The sequence below is a fragment of the Pelodiscus sinensis genome, chromosome 1 (genome assembly GCF_052426305.1).
Source record: "Pelodiscus sinensis isolate ZL-2025 chromosome 1, ASM5242630v1, whole genome shotgun sequence".
Classification (NCBI taxonomy): Eukaryota; Metazoa; Chordata; order Testudines; family Trionychidae; genus Pelodiscus; species Pelodiscus sinensis.
Window position 1 is genome coordinate 215805834 of NC_143052.1, and position 24885 is coordinate 215830718.

Below are 24885 nucleotides of genomic sequence, written 5' to 3' on the forward strand. Positions count from 1 at the left end.
TAAAGAAGTGTGGGTGGATAGGAATCAGTTCAGTTGAGGGCTAACATTTGTACTAAAAGAAAGGAAAGTCTCATGTTTATCTAATAGATTGAACCTTAAGTAAATTAGGCTCAGTTGCCCTTTTCAGGGAGTGAATAATAGTCAAGATGGGAAACTTATCCAACTGTAAAGCTGAGTTTGGGAGTGATTGAACCCCAATTTAAGAGTACAGCTAGGGGCAATGTATGACTACAGAGTTTTGGTTTGGGGCATGCACCTACATGTTCACACACAAGTCTGATTCTTAAAGTAATTTAAGCTTGTATCAAGGTATTTTCCTCTAATTCTGTACAGTATATAACTCATTGATTAACTGTATTCTTTTTTTTTTGCTTCCCCCTACTTTGTGAGCAATACTTTATTTAAAACAGAAATGATACTACAGAGGGGAAAGTTAAACATGACCCTTCCAAAAAAAGTGTGAAGGCTCATTATGGAGATACTCCATGGACCTGTGAAACCCCTAATTAGTAAATGTAAATGTCTAAAATGAGCTATTTTTATGACAAATAAAATAAGTTGTTTTCCCCTCTACTGAAAGATCTACCAAGTTGCATCATGCAGCCCCAGCTGTTCACCACAAGGAAGACATTATTTCACATGGCTACTAATACATTTCTCCTATCACTAAAGACAACATAGAGGGGACACAGGTAATAGTGTAACCATAATTATTTACAAACATTTTTGTGCTTAGTAGTTGAAGGAAACCTGATTTTCCAGTATTTATTTTAAATTTTAATTAAATGTCCTCACATCTACAATTTATCTTGTGTGCTAATTTCCTGTTAAATTAATATATTTATTTACACAACCCATTCTTTAACTGTTTGAAAGTTTACTTTTGTCAGTGCCGATCAATACATGTACAGAAAGGAGCTCACCTATTTCTAATTTTCCTTTACCAACCTCAGTGTTGTCAGAATCTCTTCAATAACAGTAAACTATAACTTTATGAAACAAAGCAGGAGATTAATTTTTCACGAGAGTTTCTACACAATCTCTCCGAATTAAAAATGAATATATTTAAAGAGGATTTTTTTAGTGGCTCCTCCATTTACAACTGTGTTCAGTTAAAGCTAACAATAAGCATGATTTCTGAATTTATATGAAAAGCAAAGAAAAAAATCTTGGTATTGAAAAGGTGAAAAGCAGTTACGGAGCATAAGTTTTAATTTTCATTATTTTACAAAAATTGCATTAGTCTTACCTTCTGTGTTATTTTAAAGTAGTTGCATATATCTCAACTTGATAACATGCCAAGAAAATTTAGCAAAAATTAGCTCATCATATAGTTAATTCAAAACGGTTTTATATATTTATCAGATAGTTTTAAAAATTTGAATAGCGTTTAAGATCTAAAATAGAAAAGTTATTTGTGTTCAAAATTAAATGTTCCATGAATAAGGTATCATCCACTACTGGGTAATCATAATTACTGTTCACTTATGGGGAGTACAGCTATTGGGTTACTATGAGATAGCCACTCCACGTGCTATATATTGTAAATATCAGGTCATATAGTATACCTCTCCTTTTATGTTCCTGTGAAAGTTAACCACTGGTCCAATTTTTGAAGCTCCTATATCTTATCATAGTGTTTACCCAGGTTATAATTCTACATCTGGAATCTAGATACTTGCATGAATGCTGGGTTTGCAATTTTTGTATGCTCAGACATCTACTGAAGTCCATTCACTTGTGTACAACATTCATGAGGGAGAAATCAGTAACAGCTGAGGATACAACAGGTCAAGGATCCAGCTAGACTATAGATGCTGATAGAATTTATGCAGTGTTATTCTGAGAGGGCATGGGGCTAGCGTTGTTGTACAGTGGTATTTTCTCTCTCTATATATATAGATAAAGTTTGTCCTGCCAGGTAACAGAATGATGTCAACACATTCTCTGGACAGTTGGCAAGTGTAGCAAGCATGGGGTGCAGCCCGCTAGCATTACAAAAAAGCAGCTTTGTGATCTTATGCAAATGAAAAAGCAAAGAAAGAAAAAAGAAGTAGCCTAGCTTCCAGTCTGAGTTGTCGTTCAAATCACTCTCTTACAGCTAAATTGTACATGTTTAGATCTCCTGAACCTCTATAGATAAAGCGAGGGGAATATTTTGTTTAGAAAATTATTTTATATTTATAGCATTCTTCCCCTCCCCCAAATTTAACATTAAATCAGTAACACATAAGAGTTTTAATAGTTAAATATAGCATATGGATGCCGAAAATGCATAGGGAAGTTGAAATTTTATCAGAAAAAAACAAAACAAAAAAAAAAAAAAAAACTTAGCTTCACTAGACATAGCATGATAAAATATGTTCTATGTAGGTAACTAGATCCAAACATTTCTCAAAGGTTAATGACTATAATGTCTATTGTATTTATATTGTTCATTTCCAAATTTGGGTTCTCATTTTCTTACAAATATTTGAATCTAGTAGTCCAAAACCCCGAAGAAAGTGTAGGCAATGTAAGAATTATTGCCTACACTCTTTTTTGTGTGTATATAAGATATAGCCTAGTACACTTTACAGTCACGAGTTAATGCTCAATGGCGGTAGTAATTTTTGAAGTTTAATATCCAAGGCCTCAGTCCTGCAAAGTGTTTCATGGAGGTAGACCAGGAGTGAGCAATAATTTTTGATAGAAGGACACACCAAGCATTTGATAAGTGGTCAGAGGCTTCTCTTTTTTACAATATTAATGAAGGGGGTGCAAGGTCTTTGGGTACAGAAGGGAGCTCTGGGTAGGGGATTGGGGTGTGTTGAGAGGCAGGCCCTCCTTGTGCAGACTCCCACAGTCAAAATCCCTCCACAGGTTTGCTCATCAGGATCTGCATGGCCCAATGGCCAGAGTCTGAGTCTCAGATTCCCCCTTATGGGGTTAGTGCAGCTCAGCAGCCTAAGTCCCTATAGTGCTCCCCTCCCCCCTTATCAGGGTCACTATGGTTTAGAGGCCCAGTCTTAGTAACACTCCCGTCTACTGGGGTAAATATGGCCCAGAGGCCTAGTGCTTATGATGCCCCTCTATCGGGGTCAATATGGCCTTGCAGCCCAATTTCTGAAGTTGCCTCCCCCCGCTTGGAGTAAATACAGCCCTGGAACCTAGTCCTTGCAACGCTCTCTTCTATGGGGTAAATATGGCCCTGAGGCCTAGTGCACAGGCTTCAGGAACTACCTCTGCTTCGGAGAACTGCAGAGGGGGAGGATAGGGGGACCCAGGCCCTCCCACTCCACCAGGTCCCAGCCCAGGGCCCTATGGCCAGGAGCTCAGTTCACTGCTTGCTCAGCAGGGGTTCCCTCCCTGCAACACACTGAGCTCTTGGGGTTGCAATTCCCTGCCCTGGGCCACTCCCTACTACCCCACACATCTCCCCGTTGCCATACCCCCAGACTGTTTCCAGGGCTGAGCTGTCATTGCGGCTGCTGTTGCTGGGTCTGTAGTGGCGGCTGCTCTTCCAGCTCTGGAGCTGGCTCAGTAGGTCCTTCCCTTTTGGTGGTCAGCCCTGAGTGAGCTGTCTCAGGGCCTTTTATAATCCAGCTCACCTGTAAGCATGCTGGGCAAGGCCATGGGGGAAGAATGCTTTCAGCGAGCTGGGCCCAGCCCTGGCCCTGCACTGTAGAACAGACTGGGCACCCCGTCACAGGGTGCATGAGTAGGTGAGAGTTCTGGGAGTTTGCATTCAGGAGGGGGCTGAAGGCATGCAGGAAGGAGTGAGTCAGAGAGTGAGTTTGGTTGAAAGAGAGAATGAGTTTGGATGAACAGCATTAAACCTAGTCTCTCAAGTATACTCATTGAAACATACCTTAAGTATTTAAAAGCTCTAAGGGAACTTAAAACTATCAGCTGTAAATTGCTAAACAACAGAGTTCCCTGCTTCTCACTGTGCAAATCTATATTTCCACGGTCAACTTACCTCCCATTAGCAGAAATATCTTCAGAGGGAGCTGCCAAGTGGTCCATATAAGAGTCAGATCTTCACAATGGTAAGAAAAGGAAAACATGGGACATCTGGCCTCTTTTACAATCTGCAGGATCACTTGAGAAGTGATCTTATCAACCAAAAAATAATATCAATCTGAGCCCAGCATTCTGACATCAACAGCAGAATCTTAACCAAATAAACCCAACCTAGGTCCCCATTACTAGTGGTTTGATATTCCAAACTCAGTCTTCAGTTTAGGAAAGGTGCCAGGAATCAAATCCCACACTCCCCCTTGAGGAAACTTTTGCTGCTATTCATGAATGTGCACATTTTGTAATGTATCTACAATCATTGGGGGAAAAAACTGTTGTGTTAAATAAGAGACCTCTGTATTATGCTTTGCATTAAAATGAGATGTTAACATTTTTCAACTTAATGACAAAATGTAAGCTATCAGGGAGAATTTTTGAGTTAGTCATGGCATGAATGTTTCAGAAAAGGCAACATTATAGTAAATTTCAAAAGACAAAACACCTTATACAACAGTTACTTTCAAGGCAGGAATCAATCTAAATATTAAATTCTTATTTATGTAAACAGAATATTGGGTTTAAGATAAAAATCATAATTGACACACAAGTGCCTAGCAATGGGAACAAATCTGGAACCTCCGTTTTTAAAAATAATCTATTTTCTTTTTGATTGCATTTAATGATTAGGACCCCCTGAAAGAAAAGTATATTTTTGAAACCTGTAAAAGGTTTGAGCTATAGAACCATGGTCAATCATATTCCAATACTCAAGCCATAAAACAGTAAATGTTAATAAATATCTACAATATTTAATAAAGATGCTTAAACCAAGACAACACATGTCCTCTAAGTTCAGCACTTAAAATAAAGTGAATAAGTATACATTATTTAATTTGCTCTCATCCAGAGAACAGAATCAACTTCTTCCTCTTAAATTCTTTGCAATTCTGTCAGTGACATGAAATTTAGTTATCTATTGAAGACAAAAGACTTAAATGCACCATTAAACCATTTCTGCATGTGGGGAAAGGAGATACCTTACATGAAACCACATGGATCAAAGGAAAGTAAGAACTATCTTCATATTTAACCATTTAATATTAAGTCATGTATACTCTATTAGTACAAATCAATGCTTCTTTTGGAGTCTGGATTAGTAAATATATATTTTTAAAAAACAAACTAGTATCAAGAAGTTATTCTCATAATATTTCCCATGAATTCTTTGGTGCCATATGGTCTTAAGAAGTAAAGTATAAAAGGAAAGCAAATAGTTACAAGTAACTTAATAAATGGTACACCGATAAATATACAGAAATTAAAAAGCAAACATGATGAAATAATTACTTCCACTTTTACCTTAGCACAGAAGACTGTAAACTAGATTTACAAATATCTTAACATTTCTCGGCTCTCTAACGAAAAACTGAAACTAAAACATATTAAAATACCAGTAATTTCATATGACAATGTTATCACTTTTGATTATTATGTATCGTCTGCAGTCATATTTTAAGAAGAGTGATCATGTTCATAAATTGCTCATACAAAGAAGAGCAATACTAGCTGTATCCCTATATGAAATTATTTTAAGTTTGTGTCTCTTGAAGATATTTTTGAAGTGAGTATGAAAGCAGAAACTCATGTCAGTTTTCAGAAAATGTTTATAGGGCGTAGTGGAAAATGGTTAATTTTCTTCTTGCAGCATTTCCTCTATTTCTTTGTCCCAGTTATCATCCCGTTTTTCTGATTCTGTCACCACTTCATACTCTTGAAGTTCTTGCTGTAATTCCTTTTCCCAATCAGCAACTTCTTCTGCAAGGAAGACAAATGATATATAACATTTGGCAGTACTGTACAGAATGTTGCTTATGTATAACTAGATAATTTTCATTGAGTATCTCTCTTGCATTCCAGAGTTTGGAAGCTCAGAAGTTTAATCTCTGGAACAACCGTGGATGAAAAACTAATATACAAAAAGGGGTGCCCCCAGAGTTGATGATGATAAACTATTGATATAACAACAATACACAAATATATTTGTTATATTTGATGTTTTCTGCATCTCAGTGTAACCCCAAAATGTCTACCTGTAACCAAAGACAAGCTGATTTTTTAAACAATCCATAAACTGTGCATTCAAATCTTCTTCTCTATTATCAGCTCCTTCCAACTTTTTCTTTCCTGTGCTATCTGGAAAATGCTACACACCTTATAATTAAGGTTGACCAATTATCAAGTATTATCAGCTTATGGAATTCACTGGCTTCGAAGATCAAAATCCAATACTAGGGGTAATTGAAGATGGGATGGACAATTTTCTTCCATTAAGATATACAGCTAAGTATGTATAATATTATAAGAGATAAAAATAATTAATGCTTATACTTCAGGGCAAGAGTGCAGACAGAAGTCATTCCTGTGCTGCTACCCTCTCTTCAAATTAATGAGGTCAGTAAAGTCAAGGAGGCTGGAGTAGAGGGTGGCATTTGAAATATCAGGTACTGGCCGGTGCTGGAGTCCAGATATCACAGCAGGTAATTCCACAGTCTCATCCGGTATTGTGGGTTAGCATTTCTACTAAATACACTACATACTGATAGCTCCATTAAAACTTCTGAGCAAGAATTTCAGTCAATTCAGGAAAATGTATAGGAGTGGAATTTTAAGGTTAAAGCTACAAACTATTATTGAAGATAAGTCAGATTTGGGGTAGCATAATCTTGCAAATGACAGTGATTTCAGATTTATATTCACAGCCTATGAACACTTGGACTACAGTTCTACTCTGAAAAGAAATTCTATAAAAATGGTTGATTATTTTATTGTGGTATATTCAAAGTCTTATTTATTAAGACTGAACTTTTCTGCTTTTTACTTCCATTAACTTAACAGAGCTATGCTAAGACAAACAAACTCTATTTCTTCCTATTATTCATTATCAAATTATTTAGCAAGTTCTGATTAGTTAAATTTCCATAATGCTATTTAGTGAACAGGTATTACTGAAGCCATAATCTGGATCGTAAAATCTTTACTTTTGAAAGTGATTCACAATAAGGAAAATGCAGCTTGACTTTCAGATTCCACACTCGGGTTTTCCAGAACTGCAGTACACCATAAACTTTTACTTACAATTAAGTATGTGAAATGGGAATTTAAAAAAAATGAGAATCCCCTGTCATTTTCAGTCATTTTTTCGTAACAGAACTTCTCAAAGTTGTTTGTTTCTTCAGAATATTTTTGTAACTGGGCCTTCCAGAAATGAATAACCATGAAAAACTATGTACTTATCAACTGTGTATTATGGTCCCACTATGATTTTTTGACTTGCCTGTCAAAAGTTACTCAGAGTAGAATTTCACAAATCAAATTATTCTGTTACTCCAAGTCTAGCAAATCCTTATAATCACCTTTTGAAGTTCAGTAAACGTCTACATATTTTTAAATACCCACAAGGAATGTAGTCAAATATATAAACAGATATTTACTTTATTAATTTTCATTTTGTTTTACCTTCTACTTTGGAAGTCTCCTTTTCCTTTTTGTCAAGCACTAATTGTTCCATTTCCTTCCTTAGGTCTTCCTGGTTCAGGTTACATGCATCAAAAGCATCACTAACAAATTCTGATACACCTGGACTAGTGGAAATCTCTTCTTCATCCTTGAAAAAAAAAAAAAAAAAAAGATTTTGGTAATTCAGAAAGGAAATTACACTTGATAATAATTACTCTATGTGAACTTCTCTTTTGTAGCTAAATATTGTCCAATACCAGTGGGGGAAAAAAATCTATTTGGTCAATTACCATATCTTTCCAAACAGAAAAGAATACAGTATACATTTTGAAGTGACTATTTTACATGTGATATTTCTTTATTTTTCTGTTAAGAGTAGCAATTCAGTTTAGTAATATCCAAAAACAGTGAACAAACTTAAGGTAATTTAGTAGTAAGAAGAATATTTATATTAATTGTAGGGGCAGTTAAAAAAATTAAAGACTAGCCATCAGAGGATGAGAGTTACAGTAGGACTGATCACTTGAAATCTCTCCCCTGGTTTAGTTAACAGAATGGAATTTATTGGTCTCATTTCTTTGATGTTCCATACCACAATAAAGAAAAAGCTATAGCTGCACTGCCGAATTTGATGTTAAAAATTGAATGTTTTGGTTATTCATCTGTACAGTAAGCTAGTCTACAGTATGAAGATATATGACAATATCTACAAAACTACCAACCTATATTTAAAATAAATGTTACTAGTGGTATATTAAATGCTATTACTGCTTAGCAAATTTATGGGTCCAACTCTGTGTGAAAGAGTTCTCTGGCACCAATATTACAATTCAAGATTAAGAATAATTTCTTTAAATATCCAAGTTTATGATTTCAGCAGTGACAAGCAAAATAATCACAAAACGGTGTCATAATGATAATGCAATTTAGACTGGCTATACCAGTGTTTCTTAAACTTTTGAAGACTGAAGAATACCAAACAAATTTTTTTTTAAATGAGGAACACCAAGGATTTTTTGTTGAGCCAAAAAAAAAAAAAAAAGGTTGAAAGGTTGCCTTGTGGCACACTGGTGTGCCGCGGAAAACAGTTTAAGCAACACTGGCCTACATCCTCAATCTTCAGAAATATAAATGTACAAATATTTTATGAAGCAAACCTACTATCTCTAAACATAAAAAAACCTTCAGACACTGAACTTCAGATGTAGTATATAACCACTGTTACCTCTTGAGGTTTTAGCTGAGATTTGATTGCAACAGGTGGTGTTTTAGGCCGTACTGTTTCTAGGAAGAGAGAAAAAAAGAGAAAATTGCTGTCCGTCTTTATCTATAAAAAATTTTTTTTCCCTGCAGCATGACAGAATGAAGTCATCTGCATCCTCATGCTGCCGCCGCCTGCCTCTGTCCTAAACCACTTGCTGTGGCCAGCCTCGGCACCGTCCACTCTGGGCATAAGCTGCTCCACCTCTGGCTTCATGCCTCAGGAGGCTGTGCCAGCAGGGAGGAGCTGCTGCTGCTGGGGCTGGGTCCCTTCCGCCATCTGAGCCCAACCCCCTTGTGTCCCCTGGGGGAGCCACCACCGTAGCCACACACAGGTGAGAGGGTCCTCGCCTGGTGCAATCACCCGATGGCACTGTGGGCTTGGCCTGGGCAGGGCAAGGGTGCCAGAGTGGGCTGTATGGGCCCAGAAGCAGCAGAGTCCATCCTGTAAAGGCTGCTCTACCAAACTACTCAGGCACTCTGGAAACACCTTGGCTATCTCCGGAAACACCAGATAGGGAGCCAAGGCAGCATGACCCCGCTCAGTAAGCTTTGGGAATGGGGAGGGGCAGAGCCTTGTCAACCTCAGAAATGAGGGAGGGCAGAGCCACATATGAGGCAGAGGGTAGATGGAGCCTGACTGCCCAGAAAAGGTGAAGGTCTGGGTGGGGTTGCTACAACCCCAGCACAGGCATGCATGCCCCTGCTGTGTATGGTGCTTCCTTCACCCTGACCCTGCTCACCCAAGCCCTGGGGCAGCAGTGAATCCGTTCCTGCCTTGGGTGCCCCGGGGGGGGGGGAGGAGGGGGGTTAAAACGTGTCTGCAGCAGGATGTGGTCAAGGTATGGGAAACAGGCAACCCAATGTGTGCCTGCTTATTCATTGGTGTGTGTAGTTGGAATGCCCAGGGGGCTGTCTGCTGGCAGCATGACGTAGTCCTAATCTGTTCAGTCTCTCTTTTCACATAACCTTTCTGGGTGGCTAATAATTTTCACTGCCTGGCTTGCAAATCTTTCCATGTCTGCTACATCTTTTTGGAGGTACGGTGACCAAAAGTGAACACAGCTAGCACTGCAGATGACAGCAAACTCACAACTTATAGAATAGCATGAAAACTGAGGTTCTCAATTAATCGTAGTTAGCTCAAGTGATTAATGCATAACAAATTAGCTAGATTTTAATAAACAGCAGTAGGCGGTGCATCAACTATGGTGCTGAGAGCCGCACAAAAGCAAGCATGTGACTCCCACCCCACCAGCTGAAACCCTGCATTCCCAGTTTGCTTACTTATACCCCCCACAAGCTAAGACCCCACACCTCTAGTCCCATCACATTCCGCCCTGCCGAGATCCTGCACCCCCAGCTGCCTCACTCACTGCCCTGCCAAGACCCCGCACCCTTTGTCCCCTCATACTTCACCCTGCTGAGACGCCAAAGCCCAGCCCCCTCACACACCGCTCTGCTAAGATCTTGCACCCCCAACCCTCTTAGTCACCCTCTCCATTGAGACCCCGCACCACCAGCCCTCTCACTCCTAACCCCCCCAGCTGAGACCCCACATTCCCACCCCACTCACTCACCACCCTGCTGAGATACCACACCCTCCGCTCCCTCACACGCTACCCTGCCAAAACCCCACATCCTTATCCCCTTCACTCATACTCGGCCAGCCAAGACCCTTCGCCCCCAGCCCCCTCACTCATCCCTTCCACCGAGACCCCACACCCCCCAGCCCACTCCTGCCCCTTCTCCCCTGGCCAGACACCTATCCCGAGGGGGGTTGGTGTTGGCGAGCACATCAAGCAGGGAGTGCAGTCCTCTAGTATTTTATTATACTTAAATATCCTCAGAACTAATTTAAATTATGCAAGTATTAACTATGCAAAGATATTTTGTATTTAAGGGGATACATTATACAGTATTTGAATCTTTAAGGTCAGTTACGGGTGAAATGTTTGCAAAGTAAGAACTAACCAGATAATGTAATGTTTTTGTCTACACTGATTCTATTTTAAAGAAAAATTGAAGATAAAATTGTTAGCAATTGTATCCTTAGAATTCCAGACTAAGGAAACACTGGTCAAGTCAAACTAAACAAATCCATATCAATAAATAAGTCAACTAAATCGATAAATATCTGGATGAAGCTTCAGGGTTGGTGCTTTTCATCACAAGGTCAGTCAGAAGGTAAGATCCAAAGTCTCCTTTTCTGAGAGGATCTTGAATTTGGGGGGCACCCTAAATATAATGTAATACCAAATGTAACAAATGAATGTAAAGAATAATGAGAAGGAAAAGGAAACACAGGACAAGAGAGACAGCAGTAACAATGAACATTTATGGAAGCCAGCAAGGTCTGTAGCTAGATGTTTTGAAACTTTTTAAAAATAAAACTGTGACCTGAAAAAAATATCATCAACATATTAGAAGTTTTTATGAGACTATCTTCCCAGCTGTTATCAGTTGTAGTTTCCAACAGGCATCATTATAGAAAGGAGATGTGAGGAAGATGAAAGAATACAGTAGTTTCACAGAGTAATTTAAGGGGATATTCCATACATTAGCACATAAGACACTGGGTCAGACCAAAGGTCCATCTAGCCCAATATCCGGTCTTCCGACAGTTGCCAACGCTAGATGACCCAAAGGGAATGAACAGAACAGGGAATCTTCAAGCAGTTCCTCTCCCATCACTGATTCCCTGCCTCTGTCAGAGGCGAGGGACACCATCCCTATCCATCTTGGCTAATAGCCATGAATGTATCTAGTTCTTTCTTGAACCCTGTTAAAGTCCTGGTCTTCACAACCTCTTCTGGCAAGGAGTTTCACAGGTTGACTGTGCACTGAGTGAAGAAAAAACTTCCTTTTGTTTGTTTTAAACTTGCTGCCTATTAATTTCATTTGGTGACCGCTATTCTCAAGAGAGAGATCTTTGAGTCATTGTGGATAGTTCTCTGAAAATATCCACTTTTCCTTATTCACTTTTTCCACATCAGTCATAATTTTATAAACTTCAATCATATCCCCCTTTTGTCTCCTCTTGTCCAAGTTGAAAAGTCCGAATCTTTTTAATCCCTCTTCATATGGAACCCATTCCAAACCCCTAATCATTTTTGTTGCCCTTTTCTGAACTTTCTCCAGTGCCAATATATCTTTTTTGCGATGAAGCAACCACATCTGTATGCAGTATTCAAGATATGGGCATACCATGTTTGTATATGGAGGCAATAAGATGTTCTCTGTCTTATTCTCTACCCCTTTTTTAATGATTCCTAACATTCTGTTTGCTTTTTTGACTGCCACTGCGCACTGAGTGGATGTTTTCAGAGAACTATCCACAATGACTCAAAGATCTCTCTCTTGAGAATAGTTATAGCTCAATTAGTCCCCATCATATTGTATGTATAGTTGGGATTATTTTTTCCAATGTGCATTACTTTGAAATTTAATGTTGGTAAATGTATTTGCCATTTTGTTGCCTAATCACTTAATTTTGTGAGATCTTTCTAAAGCTCTTCACAGTCTGCTTTGGTCTTAACCATCCTGAGCAGTTTAGCATCATATAAGGATGATACATTTAGATTAATCAATTAATCAAATAGTCAATAAGGGCAGCTCTGCTTGCCAGCTCCTGCTACATTTCAAAGGTGGATGCACTGTGGGGAGCACGGGGCCAACGAGGGACTGAAGCAGTCCCCCACTGCCCCCAAGCTTCCTGCTTTTGAAATGTACATGGAGTTCCCCTGCTGGCCCCTTGCTCCCTGCATGCACTTTACTTTTGAAATGTACAAGAGCCCCCCTCTGGGGCCCCTCTGGGGCTCTTGTACATTTCAAAAGCAGGAAGCACAGACCAGCGGGGACTGCTTGAGCGTCCCGCTTGCCTCCTGCTCCCACAGTGCTTCTGCTTTTGAAATGTAGCAATAGCTGTGCTCTTGCTACATTTAAAAGGTGGAAGCGCTGCCAGTTCTCTGCTGCACCCCTGCCCCTACTCATGGAAATGGTGCTGGGGGGAAACCGGCTTTTAAGTCAGCGTCCCCTAGCATTGTCTCCTGCTCTCCCCTTGCTGCCTCCCTCTGATGAAGGCAGTGGGGATTTCAAGTGATCAGTGGGAGTGGGGGGAAGTGATTAGTCGAGTCACTCTTACATCCCTACTATCATCTGCATATTTTGACACTCTGAGTTCACCCCTTTCTTAATCAAACAATTTGAAAACAAAAATAAAGTATTTCCTGAAAAAAAGCAAATGTCAGCAGAATCGGAAAACCATTAAAAATAGGAAAATATGTTGATAAACCACAAAGTTAACAGAACTGAATGGAATATGGAACATGGAACACTAGAACTGGAAGGGATCTTGAGAGATTATCAAGTCCAGTCCCCTGCCCTCATGGCAGGAGCAAGCATTGTCTAGATCGGGGTGACAAAGGGGCCTCAGTGGACCAGATCCGGCCCTCCAAGCTGGTGGATCCGGCCCGCAGCCACTCTGCCACTCCCTCAACTCCAGGCCAATCAAGACCTGGGGATGTGAGTATGCATGAAGTCTTCTCCCCTGCTAGGGGCGAGTGGCATCAGAAGGAACAGTCAGCAGCTCTCTCTAGCCACTGCATGCCCCTGGCATGGCGGGAGCAGGCTGCAAGAGACTGATTGGACTGGGGGTGGTGGGAGCACACAAAGTCTCCTCCCTCCATCAGGGGTGCCCTGCATCAGGGGGAACAGCCAACTATTTTAAAACAGTTGGTGATTCTCTTTAGCTGCCAGGTGGGGGGGGGGAAGTGGGGCAAGACATCATGCACTCCCCCACCGTAAGGCTAATCAGGGTCTGTGGGTGGGGGAGCACTTGAAGTCTTCAGGTTCCGCCCCTTCCATCTGAGGCCATGCACCTTCAGAGGTGGCACAGGGCCTCTGCAGAAATTTGTGAAGTGGCCCCCCTTTTAAAAATTATTGCCTACCTGTGGTCTAGATCATCCCTGATAGATATCTATCCAACCAGCTCTTAAATATCTCCAGTGACGGAGATTCCACAACCTCCCTAGACAATTTATACCAGTGTTTAACCACCCTGACAGTTGGAAAATTTTTCCTAATGTCCAACCTAAAACTCCCTTGCTGCAATTTAAGCCCATTACTTTTTGTCCTATCATCAGAGGCCAAGGAGAACAATTTTTCTCCCTCCTCCTTGGAGCATCCTTTTATATACTTGAAAAGCGCTATCATGTCCCCTCTCAGTCTTCTCTCTTCTAAACTAAACAAGCCCAATTCTTTCAGTCTTCCCTCAGACGTCATGTTTTCTAGACCTTTAATCATTTTGTTGCTCCTCTCTGGACCTTCCACAATTTCTCCATATCTTTCTTGAAATGTAATGCCCAGAACTGGACACAATACTCCACTGAGGCCTAATCAGTGCAGAGTACAGCAGAAGAATTACTTCTTGTGTCTTGCTCACAACACTCCTGTTAATGGATCCCAGAATCATGCTTGCTTTTTTTTTTTTTGCAACTGTATCACACTGTTGACTTATATTTAGCTTGTGTCCACTATGATCTCTTTCTGCATTACTCCTTCTTAGACAGTCACTTCCCATTCTGTGTGTGTGAAATAGATTGTTACTTCCTTTGCATTTGTCCCTGTTAAACTTCTTCCTGTTTACCTCAGACCATTTTTCTAGTTTGTCCAGATCATTTTGAATTATGACCCTATCCTCTAAAACACTTGCAAGCCCTCCCAGCTACGTATCCTCTGCAAACATAATATGCATTCTCTCTATGCCATCATCTAAATCGTTGATGAAGATATTGAACAGAACTTGGTCCCAAAACAGACCCTGAAGAACCCCACTTATTATGCCCTTCCAGTATGAAGTTTAATACTTCAAGCTAACTTTTCAAACTGAGCACATGTTAATGATGTATCTATACTTGGATCAAATTCTACAACTGCACTCATTTGATGTAAACATTCACTGTAAGTATTGTCCTCATTTCTATATATAAGTAGAGAGAGAGTCAGTAGATTAGATAAACTTAGAGAGTTTTGCATTTTTTAAGAGGGACCTGTTTCTGAAACTCTTTTACAAGAAGCCTCCTCTATACAGTACATGTAAATTGTACACGTAAGAAACGTATAGGTCATCTGATGCATACAGATACTAAGAAGTATGACAGTAGTTCTATTTTTCATAGTAAGCTGCTTATTAAAAATATATATATACTTTCTGTACCTGTCAGCTGAATATCCTCTTTCCTGCTCGTGTTCTCCTCCTTTCCTACAACTTGTTGTTGAGCAGCCAAAGCAGTGAGCTGTGCCGACTGTTTAATTAGGGAGACCCGGTAGAAATAATTTCTCCAAAACACCTCCTCTTTTACACTGAAGGAACATACAAATATAAGTGTTCATGACTACATAACTCTAACAACTACATTTGATTAGTGAAAAGTTTACAGCTAATCACAAGCCAGGTAGAAAGAACACTGAGATAAAGTTAAACTTATAGCCACAGCTTACAGGAGTAAGGGCAGAGTTTTGTTTCCACCTTCTCATATGAGTATTCGGAAATCTAACTTTCACTTAAGAGTTCCCTGACTTATGGACACACAGTTTAAAAAACCCACCACAGTAGTCTCCCTGTCTCTTAAATTTACCACCTAACTCCAGTTTAACAGTAGATTTTCTTAGGGTACGTCTACACAGCAACATTATTTTGAAATAACTTGCATTTTTCAAAATAACAAGCACTTTTTATAATGTTAAATTTTTTTTACAACTGTTTCAATGAGAAGCTCTAGTGATCCCTACGCTTTGAAGCAGGAACTTGAATAGGGGGTGGCCATTATGTCATAGATGTGCCTTTTGCTGTTCCTATGAAAATCCACCCTAATTTGGACAAGATACAAGCCTTTGAAAAATTTTAATTTGCACAAAGTAGAGACTTGTTAGAGCTTCAGAGCTAAAACTTTCAAAGAATCCATCTGCAATGACTATGCTTAAGCTGTGTGTGACTGAATGTGCTCTCTCCCACAGAGTTACTTAGTATATTCCAGACCAAGGATCCAAGCATTCAGCAAGACTTCTCTTGAAATTGTAGCTCTGGCTGCTGCATTCTGTGCACCAGCATGGAGAGCAGGAAGACTCTCTCCTGTGTCTCAAGGACACCCCCATGCCTACTCACAGCATTGAAGAAGAAGGTGCCTGACTTGAATGCAGACAGGACAAGAGGCAGACAAAGTGGGCTGGGGTCAATGTTGGGACTTTTTAAGGAAGCAGATTGGGAATTGGAGCCACCAAGGAAAATGGGGTACTGAGTCTGGAAGAGCAGCTGGAGAGACTGGGACTGGTTGGAAAGCAATTTAGGTCTGGGAACCAGTACAGTGCAAGAGAATAGGAGATGGAGAGCAGATCTGATGAGATACTAGGAGTTCATGGACAAGCAGCTAAGGGATATACATGTTGGTAGGAGGAAGGGGGACTGGAATTGGATAAAGAGCTTGAAAGCTGGGTGGGAACTGGGATGGACGAGGCAATAACAGTAGGAACAGTGGAGAGACTGGGACTCAGAGGCAGAGTATCCAGTGGGAGGCTAGCTGGGCTAGATAACCAGAACTGTGATGAAAAGCTTAAGAAGCTAAAGAGCCAAGAGTGGGGGAAAGACCGGACTGGAACAAGCTGGAGGGGATGGTTCAAAAGGGGTTAAGCTTAGAAGAAACAGGCCAACGGATGAGTAACCAGTAGAGAGCATGCCTCCTGGAATGAAATGCAAGATTCTTGAGTCATGCTATTCATCTGCACTCACCAAATATTTGGCAAAGTGTCTCATACCGTCTAGAGCTGGCCCACAGAGGAGGATAGCCTACTACAGCTATCAGTTACTTTGTTAACTGAAGTGGCAAACATCAGCGTGGTAGATCTACAAGTTCCAACCCTGCTGATGATTCATTTGGATGTCAATATGATGCCATTTCTATTTCTTCAGTTAGCTTTTATAAAAGCTAGGAAATTACAGACAACCCCTCCACCCGATGTTAAAAGAACAATGGTTACTAAATCAAGCACTCAAAGTGTTTAAAAATGCCAGAATTAAAGTGTTTATGAAACTTTAATTCATACTAGGCCTGTCAAGCAATTAAAAAATGTAATTGTAATTAATAGTGTGACCTCCCCCTTTGAAATGCTGCTGCGGCGTTTCAACAGGGCAGTGCTACATGGAACCCAGGATCAGCTAGAGTCCCCAGCAGCCTCCAGGCTCCATGCAGCACTGCCCCTTTGAAGCGCCTCAGTGGTGCATCAAAGGGGCAGCGCAACATGGAGCCCAGGATCAGCTGGAATGCCCAGCTGATCCTGGACTCCGTATTGTGCTGCCCTTTGGAGAAACCGCCCCGGCGCCTCAAAGGGGCAGCACATTAGGAGCCCGGGATCAGCTAACCCCAGGCTCCATGGCTGCCCCTTTAAAACACTGCTTTTGGCGTTTCAAGGAGGCAGCTGCTGTGGAGCCCGGGATCAGCGGGGGACTGCCCAGCTGATCCTGGGCTCAGCATGGCAGAAGAATCTGAGGTCAGCTGGGGACTCCCCACCTGACCCCAGGTTCTGAGGAAATGAACTGGGCTGTGCTGCTGCCGCCACTTTAAAATGCCACCTCCACGCGCGTTTCAAAGGGGCAGCCCTGGAGTCTGGGGTCAGCTGGGGAGTCCCCAGCTGATCCTGAGCTCTGCGCGGCATTTCCCCAGAACCTGGGGTCAGCTGAGGAGTCCACAGCTGAACCCAGGTTTCATGCAGCACTTCCCCGGATCCCAGGGTCAGCTGGGGACTCCCCAGCTGATCCTAGGTTCTGGGGAAATGCAGCACTGAGCCCGGGATCAGCTGGGGAGTTCCCAGCTGACCCCAGGCTCCAGGGCTGCCCCGTTGAAACACGCGAAGGCGGCATTTCTAAGGGGCAGCCGCCGCACAGCTGATCCTCGGCTCAGCTGTGAGGTGGTTGCTCCTTTGAAATGCTGCCTCTGCGCATTTTGAAGGGGGAGAGGAATGTGGGGTCAACTGGGGAGTCCCCAGCAGAATCCAGGCTCTGCATTGCACTGCCCCTTTGAAGTGCTGCAGCGGCACTTCAAAAGGGCAGCGCAGCATTAACGCCTACAATTAATGATTAAAAAATTTATCGTGTTACTCCTGGATTGCCTTAACTGCAGGTGTTAATGCATGTCAATTGACAACCCTAATTCACACACATCCCTTGTGCATATAAAATACAATACATTTTTAAATTACACGATCACATACTATCCTCCCATACAGGAACCCTGTCTCACTCAGTAGACAGGATGGATGGCATTGTGTGGATAAATAAATCTGTGTAATCAAGAGCTCTGTTGTCTGTAAGAACCCAGCCTCATATGCACTCCAGAAGTTGGAAGACATGTAGTGAATGAGGCAGGGAACTGTAGGAAGAAAAAGGATGGTCTCACATGTAAAGAAGTTGAATGCAGACCTGAAGGACTGGATTCTATCCCTGCCTCCACCAAAGAGCTAAGCCAAGGCTACTCAACATGCGGCCTGTATGTTTGCGGCCCAAGGTGCGGTTTGGGTTTACCCAGGGCTCAACATGAAGCCCACAGGTGGATCCTTTGAACATCCTTCGTTGGGAACACGTTCCACAACGGCTAGTGAATATAATGGTCTTCTGTTGATATGCTTTTTAGTAGTTAAATTCCTGGACTGTCATTGCTCATTAGAAGTGCTGTCATATGGGTGGAAATATGGTAAATATTGAATTTTATTAATATCAGCAGAACGGATTTAAATGGGGCTGCGGGTTGTGTAGTCTTGCCTTAATCTTTGTATTCATGTCCGTCAGTGTTAAATAAGCTAGTTGCATATATATGCAACCGCACTTAAGTTGTGGCCTTCGGTATGTGCTGTGAGTATCATTGTGGCCCCCAGGGCTTCCAAAGTTGAATAGCCCTGAGCTAAGCACTCACAGCTGCAACCTAAGTAAATGGGAGCTGTGCTTTGAACGTAGTCAAGGCTAAGTAATAGTAAGTATTCTGAAAAATCAGACCCAAGATATATAAAATTAGGAACCCAGAATTAGTGGATACTTTTGATATTTATTTCTGTGCCTCTGCCCTATTTTACAGATGGACAGAATAGCCATTAACCTCATAAGGATGTTGTGAAAATTAATAAATTAATGTTTGTGATGTACTCTGATATCACAGTGAAGAACACCATAGAAAAGTCCATGAAGAAATCAATAATTCTGACATCAGAGCAGGATTTGAATAAAGCATAAGGCTACACCACTCAGGAGGGCAATGAGGAGAAAGCAAAATATTGCATAGGTAGCATTGTCCCATCCTGTCAATGAAGCAGGGATACTGTAGGGGATTATGCAATCATAAACTATTGTAATATATTTCTACAATGGGGCTAACTGCAGGTTGCACAGGCAGCTTCAATGCTGGCATTTCCTATCTTCTGAGTGTTTGACTTTACAATCTTAATAGTGTTATTTTATTATACTTTTGTGTGTTTGTAATTATAAACAATTCAAGCAAAACAAGCATGAGAACAATAAGAAAAATATCCACAATCTGTAACAACTAATCTTTCTATAAAATTAACTTTGGATTTTGCTATTTGTATCAACTCAATAGAAAAGTCAAAAGTCACTTTTCAAAGTAGTAAATGGAGTAATAAGAAGGTGCTGTAGAACATGAAACTGATGTGACCAGGAAAAATTGGTGCTGAAGTTGAGAGAAGTAAGAATTTCACATTCTGCATGGCTCTAAGCAAACCACATGTGCAAAACAAAGCTTGTGGTTAAAAACCAAGCACAAAAACAAAGACAAAACTAAAGACAACACATGGAATTAGAGAGATAATACCAAAAGCTATTTTGAAGCAATTGGGGAATCTTGATCACCTGTATCTTGAAAGGTCTATGCCAAACTACCACACCATTGTGGAAATAACTCAAAACATTAAGGAAAATCAAGAGTCTAACACACCTAATAAATTGGGAAAAGAATGACCAAAAAAAAGTCAAATGGTTTAAGATGATAAAATCCAGAGAGATGGAAACTTAAAGTGGAGAAGTCTATATTGAAGACATGGCTATAACTGCGAATACCTTGGCGTATAATAAGAATAGTATTGACTAGATATTTTCTTTTAAAAGTTTTAATACCAGTATTCCTTATTTATGGACCAACATATATTTATATTTCATTCACAAAATTTCATGTATTCAAGACAAGCTGTGTATAACTTGTATTTACTAAAAACAACATGTGTAATAGAAGGAATCAAAACAGAAAGCTGAGGGAGGTAGATATGGAAGATAACTAATTTCAGAAATTAAGATTCTAAATTAAAAAGACAAATTAAGAGTGTGACAATACACAAATATAATGAGAAAATGCTCACTGTTTAGGGACGAGATCAAATCTCATCCTGTTCAGAAGCACATCTTCCTGTAACATTACCATAGCGACAGGATACATCTGGTCAAAGTCAAAGTTAAACTGAACACCTGCTGGGGGGTCACGCAGAAAATTTCTCTTGTCCTTTGAAGAACATATTATAGTTATTATAACGGACATTAGAGGAATCATATCACATTTGACATACAAGATCAGTAACGCATCTTAATCCCTACATGTTTTTTTACCATCACAGCCATGTAATTTTCTATTAAAGACAAAAGTGTACATAAGAGGATACATTTTTGCATCTTTGTTTTGGTCCAGAAGCAATTGCTTCAGGCATGTGACTGGTAACCAGAAAAACACTATATATGTATCTAAATTTTGTATGCATATCCACAATGTAGTCTAATTTTTTGATAAGCGATTAAGTTATTGAAGATATATGTTTTAATCAAAATGAAGGACAGCTTTAAATAACAAACAAGAAACTTACTGCTGATAAGGCCAAGATTTGTTGTTGAATGGTTTCTTCTTCATTGCTATCTACCCAAGGAGGCACTGCTGCTTCTGTCATTAAAAAAGGGAAACGTAATTCAAGCTTTATTATATTTAAATACAAAAATATTTCTATTAAGACAGAGCAACACAGAAGTCCAGAAAGACAGCTGAGTCCCTGGGTATCCTATGTCTCTGTCATGCATTTGAAAAATTAAATGAAAGCAGACATCCTTAAAACAGGTTGTTTCAGAACTGTGCTCACTAGGGCTTAATTACATTTCTGTTTGCTTTACAACTGATCTGAAGGTACATGAGATGAGTTATGGGAATCAGCCTTTGTTTATTAGAGCTGGTCAAAAATAATAAAAACAAAGAATTTAGTCATTTTCAATTAACATTTTATTACTTTTTCCACTATGTTCTGAACAGGACTATTGCATATAGCTCACTCAGTGTAACAGTGTGGTGCATAACTGGCAGAACTGAACAAGTCTTTTGGATAAAATAAGTTTTTTTTCAGTTTCTCATTAGAGACTTATCCTTCAGAAACATATTGTACAACCTGTTCACTGTTGGAAAATAATTCAAGTAAAATTATATAACAATACTCATTGTAAAATATATGTTATAAGATTAATTTGACAAAACATTTTAGTAGGGAATAAAAAGACTACTGTCTAAATATAAATGGTTATGGATTAAAGTTCATAAATACAAAACATGCTGATGAACTTTAACAGTAACCCATATTTCTGGGGGAGGTGGAATAATGTATAAATTAATTTTCAAAAACCCAACCTTCACTTTTTTTTTTTAACAGTACGAGGATACAAAAAATTAGATTCACCATAATAAGAGGGTGTGTTTAATAACGCGTAATGCCAATTTACAGATTTACCATAAAATGTTCAGAGAAGTTCAAAGGGTAGTCCAAAAGTAAGTTTGGGGAGGATTCTCTTTATTACTGAGACAAAGCAAAAATTAAATTGCTAGGTGTGAATGTAAATGCATACGTAAATATGGAGTCACTGTGTGCCTTCATGGCATCTAAAAATACATATTAAAAACTGCAAATCATATGACAAAGTTCAGTATGATTCATTTGAATCCAGCACCATATTCAAGGTTAAAAAGAGATCAATGTCAAACTGCAATACACTTTTTTATCCTGCAATACTTCAAAAAGGTATAAACAACGTAGGCACAAATTCTGCCTGCTTCAAATAAGCACAACCATTGATCTCACTCTTTAATAGGCAGCAGGTTTAGAACAAACATAAGGAAGTCATTCACACAAGGCACAACCAATGTGTGGAATTCGTTGCCATGCGAGATTGTAAAGATCAAAAGTAATAACTATGCAAAAAAAGAATTCCATAAGCTCATAGAGGATTTAGCCAAGATGGATGCAATGTCTTGCTTTGGGTGTCCCTAAATTTTACAGAATTTCCGTGGGTCACTTTTTCCTGTCAGAAGGATTAGGTTTAATATCTACCGAGACCAAACTGAATTACCGTATTTTCCGGCGTATAAGACTACTTTTGATGGTAAAAAACATCCCCCAAAAATCGGGGGTCGTCTTATACGCCGGGTATACAGGCGGCGGGGCAGCCCAGGCGCGCCTGGGATGCCCCGCCGCCGGCTTCCCCCGAGGCTTTGCAAAGCCGCGGAAGGGCTCCGGCGGCGGGGCAGCCCAGGCGCGCCGAGCTGTCCCGCTGCCGGGGTGTCCTCAGAGGCTTTGCTCCCGGTGTCCCTGGTCTGCTGGAGATGGTCCCCAGCAGACCAGAGGCACCGGGAGCAAAGCCGAAGTGGCGGCGGGGTGCCGCGCTTCTGAGGCTTTTCTCTGGCAAAGCCTCAGAGACGCGGGACCCCGCCACTGCTGCAGCTTTGCTCCCGGTGCCTCTGGTTTGCTGGGGACCGTCTCCAGCAGACCAGCGACACCGGGAGCAAAGCCGGGGAGGCGGAGGGGCGCTGGAGTATAAGACGAAAACCTATCTTTTAACTAAAAAATTAGGGGGTCGTCTTATACGCCCAGTAGCCTTATACGCCGGAAAATACGGTATATAGCTTTCATCAAAATGTAGTGAAATATGTTAGCTATATTTAATAATAAATATTAAATACCTGACTTTTTTGTGTGCTTTTCTTGAACAAATTTATCTTGTTCCTTCTGAAAGTCTCCAATAATTGTCTAGAAGAAAAGGTAATTTCACTTAAAGAATGAAAGGAAATAGAATACATTGCATAGTTATCTAATAACATTCAGAGAGAAAATAATATGAAATACATTTCAAGTTGGTATGACAAGGTCTCTTATTTGAGACCTTACTATTTTGCCAGTTAGCTAAGCAAGAAAAGGTCACATTAATTGTACAGACCCTAGCTCCTTACATGAACTCAAAACTCAGTTTTCTCTCTAAGAACTGAAATTTGTGTATATTGTCTTCCAAAGTGATGTGCATACTTTACTAACTTTGAAAAAAATAATTTTAATCAAGTTCTTATTAGTGTATTGTGCACATGCAATATTTGGTTATCCACTTTAGTACATACAACGCATTTATTTCCTGAATATCCACACATTTAAATAAAGGTATCTGTTTAAAAAAGTATTACCCCTTCAAATACACCCTGACCATATTTTTTTTTTAAAAAGTGAGGAAATTAAATGCAGAGTATAAAATATTAAATACCATGTTGCAGTACTATTTTACAAGTCACCAAAGTAAAAATAGCTCCAATATTTGGCAGTGAAACCATGCTTACCTAATACAGAGTCAGACCTCCATGTATAATATTGAATAATGCCTTGATTATTGAAAAATTATTACATGTCCTCTGTTAAATCTGGATAATCAAGAATGTATTGTACTGTGAATTAAAGTTAAAATTGAAAAAGCATTGAGAAAGTGCAGAGAAGAGCTAGAAGCATGATTTTAGAATTTACAAAATGCACCTTGCTACAAAAGTCTTAAAAATTTCAATCTACAGGTATTTAGTTTATTGAAGAGAAAGTTAAGAGGCAATTTGATCATAGTCTTAAGTACCAACACACAGAGAAGATATCCAACCCTAGCAGGTTATTTAAGTCTACCAGACCAGGGCATCAAAGCTTCCAATGGCAAGAAGCTGAAGTCAGAAAAATATTACCTGTTGTAAGATGCAAATGTTAACATTGAGTTTATTAACCAATGGAACATATCACCAAGGGATGAGGACTCCACCATCATCTGAAGTCTTTAAATCATGCCTTTCTTAAAGATACGTTCTTGCTCATTGATGCAGATATCAATGGGAAGAATTCTATGGGTTGTGTTATACAGATGGATCAGAGTAGACCCTTCTGGCCTTAAAATCTATTGCTTCAGGACTCTATTAACATTTACACAGTAAATACATAGTACTTCCATGTGCTAAGTTGGCAAAGTTTCTGGATGCTGTTGAAACTATAACTGCATTTCCTGGTTTTTCTGTGTAAAATTTCAGCCATAATTGGGAATTAATGTAATTGTTTAATTTAATGTATCCTCACAAGAGAATGGCATAGTAGGCTTAAGAAACTAGCCACTAAAGTCATCTGTGGATAATTTTCTATGAATATTACTACTTTTGGGATATTAATAGACATCAGATAATCTCTCTGATTTTGTTTTCTATTTTTACAGCACTGACAATTGCAGATGTGTCAAAACTATATTAGTTCAGATTCCATATTCCTACTCTCATGTGTAGGTCAATGGTATCTACAGACAGAATTTGCCATATAAGTTATTATGGCAAGTTTCACTTTATCAGTAGATTCTGGAAGAAAAAAGCATAACCATCTCTAACTCCATATAAGATGAGACACAAGGAGCTTTGAATTAGGGACGTTAAAATGCAATTAATTATGTAGTCATGTAACAGCTGAAAATTTCAGCAGTTACACGGTGACACATGTGTGAAGAGTGGGGGAGGACTGGCTCTCACTAGTCCCCCCACTGCTACCTCTGATACAAAGGCAGAAGAACAGGGAAGGAAGAGCTGTGTGTAACTGTGCACGTTAATGATAAGCACAGGCTCATCAATTAACCGTGTAAACTGTTACACTTCCATATTCCTAGCTTGAATTAAAAAGAAGTCATGGTTTGTTATACAATGATCTATACAATCTACAAAATTCTGATTCTTGCTTCTCAGCAACATTTAAAAGGCA

At 39.9% G+C, this 24885-nt stretch overlaps 1 protein-coding gene across 1 annotated transcript in view; it reads right to left on the reverse strand.

Moving 5' to 3' along the window:
* Nucleotides 1-4789: 4789 nt before the first annotated feature.
* Nucleotides 4790-24885, reverse strand: part of SYAP1 (synapse associated protein 1) — a 31626-nt gene continuing 11530 nt past the window's right edge. Inside the window, exons 3-9 of the mRNA XM_075914210.2 lie at nucleotides 22815-22881; nucleotides 20686-20759; nucleotides 20191-20330; nucleotides 14996-15141; nucleotides 8744-8802; nucleotides 7519-7666; nucleotides 4790-5817 (exon numbers count right to left, since the gene is read on the reverse strand). Coding sequence (XP_075770325.1) covers nucleotides 5690-5817; nucleotides 7519-7666; nucleotides 8744-8802; nucleotides 14996-15141; nucleotides 20191-20330; nucleotides 20686-20759; nucleotides 22815-22881 — 762 coding nt within the window. The 3' untranslated portion in view covers nucleotides 4790-5689. The remainder of the gene's footprint in view (nucleotides 5818-7518; nucleotides 7667-8743; nucleotides 8803-14995; nucleotides 15142-20190; nucleotides 20331-20685; nucleotides 20760-22814; nucleotides 22882-24885) is intronic.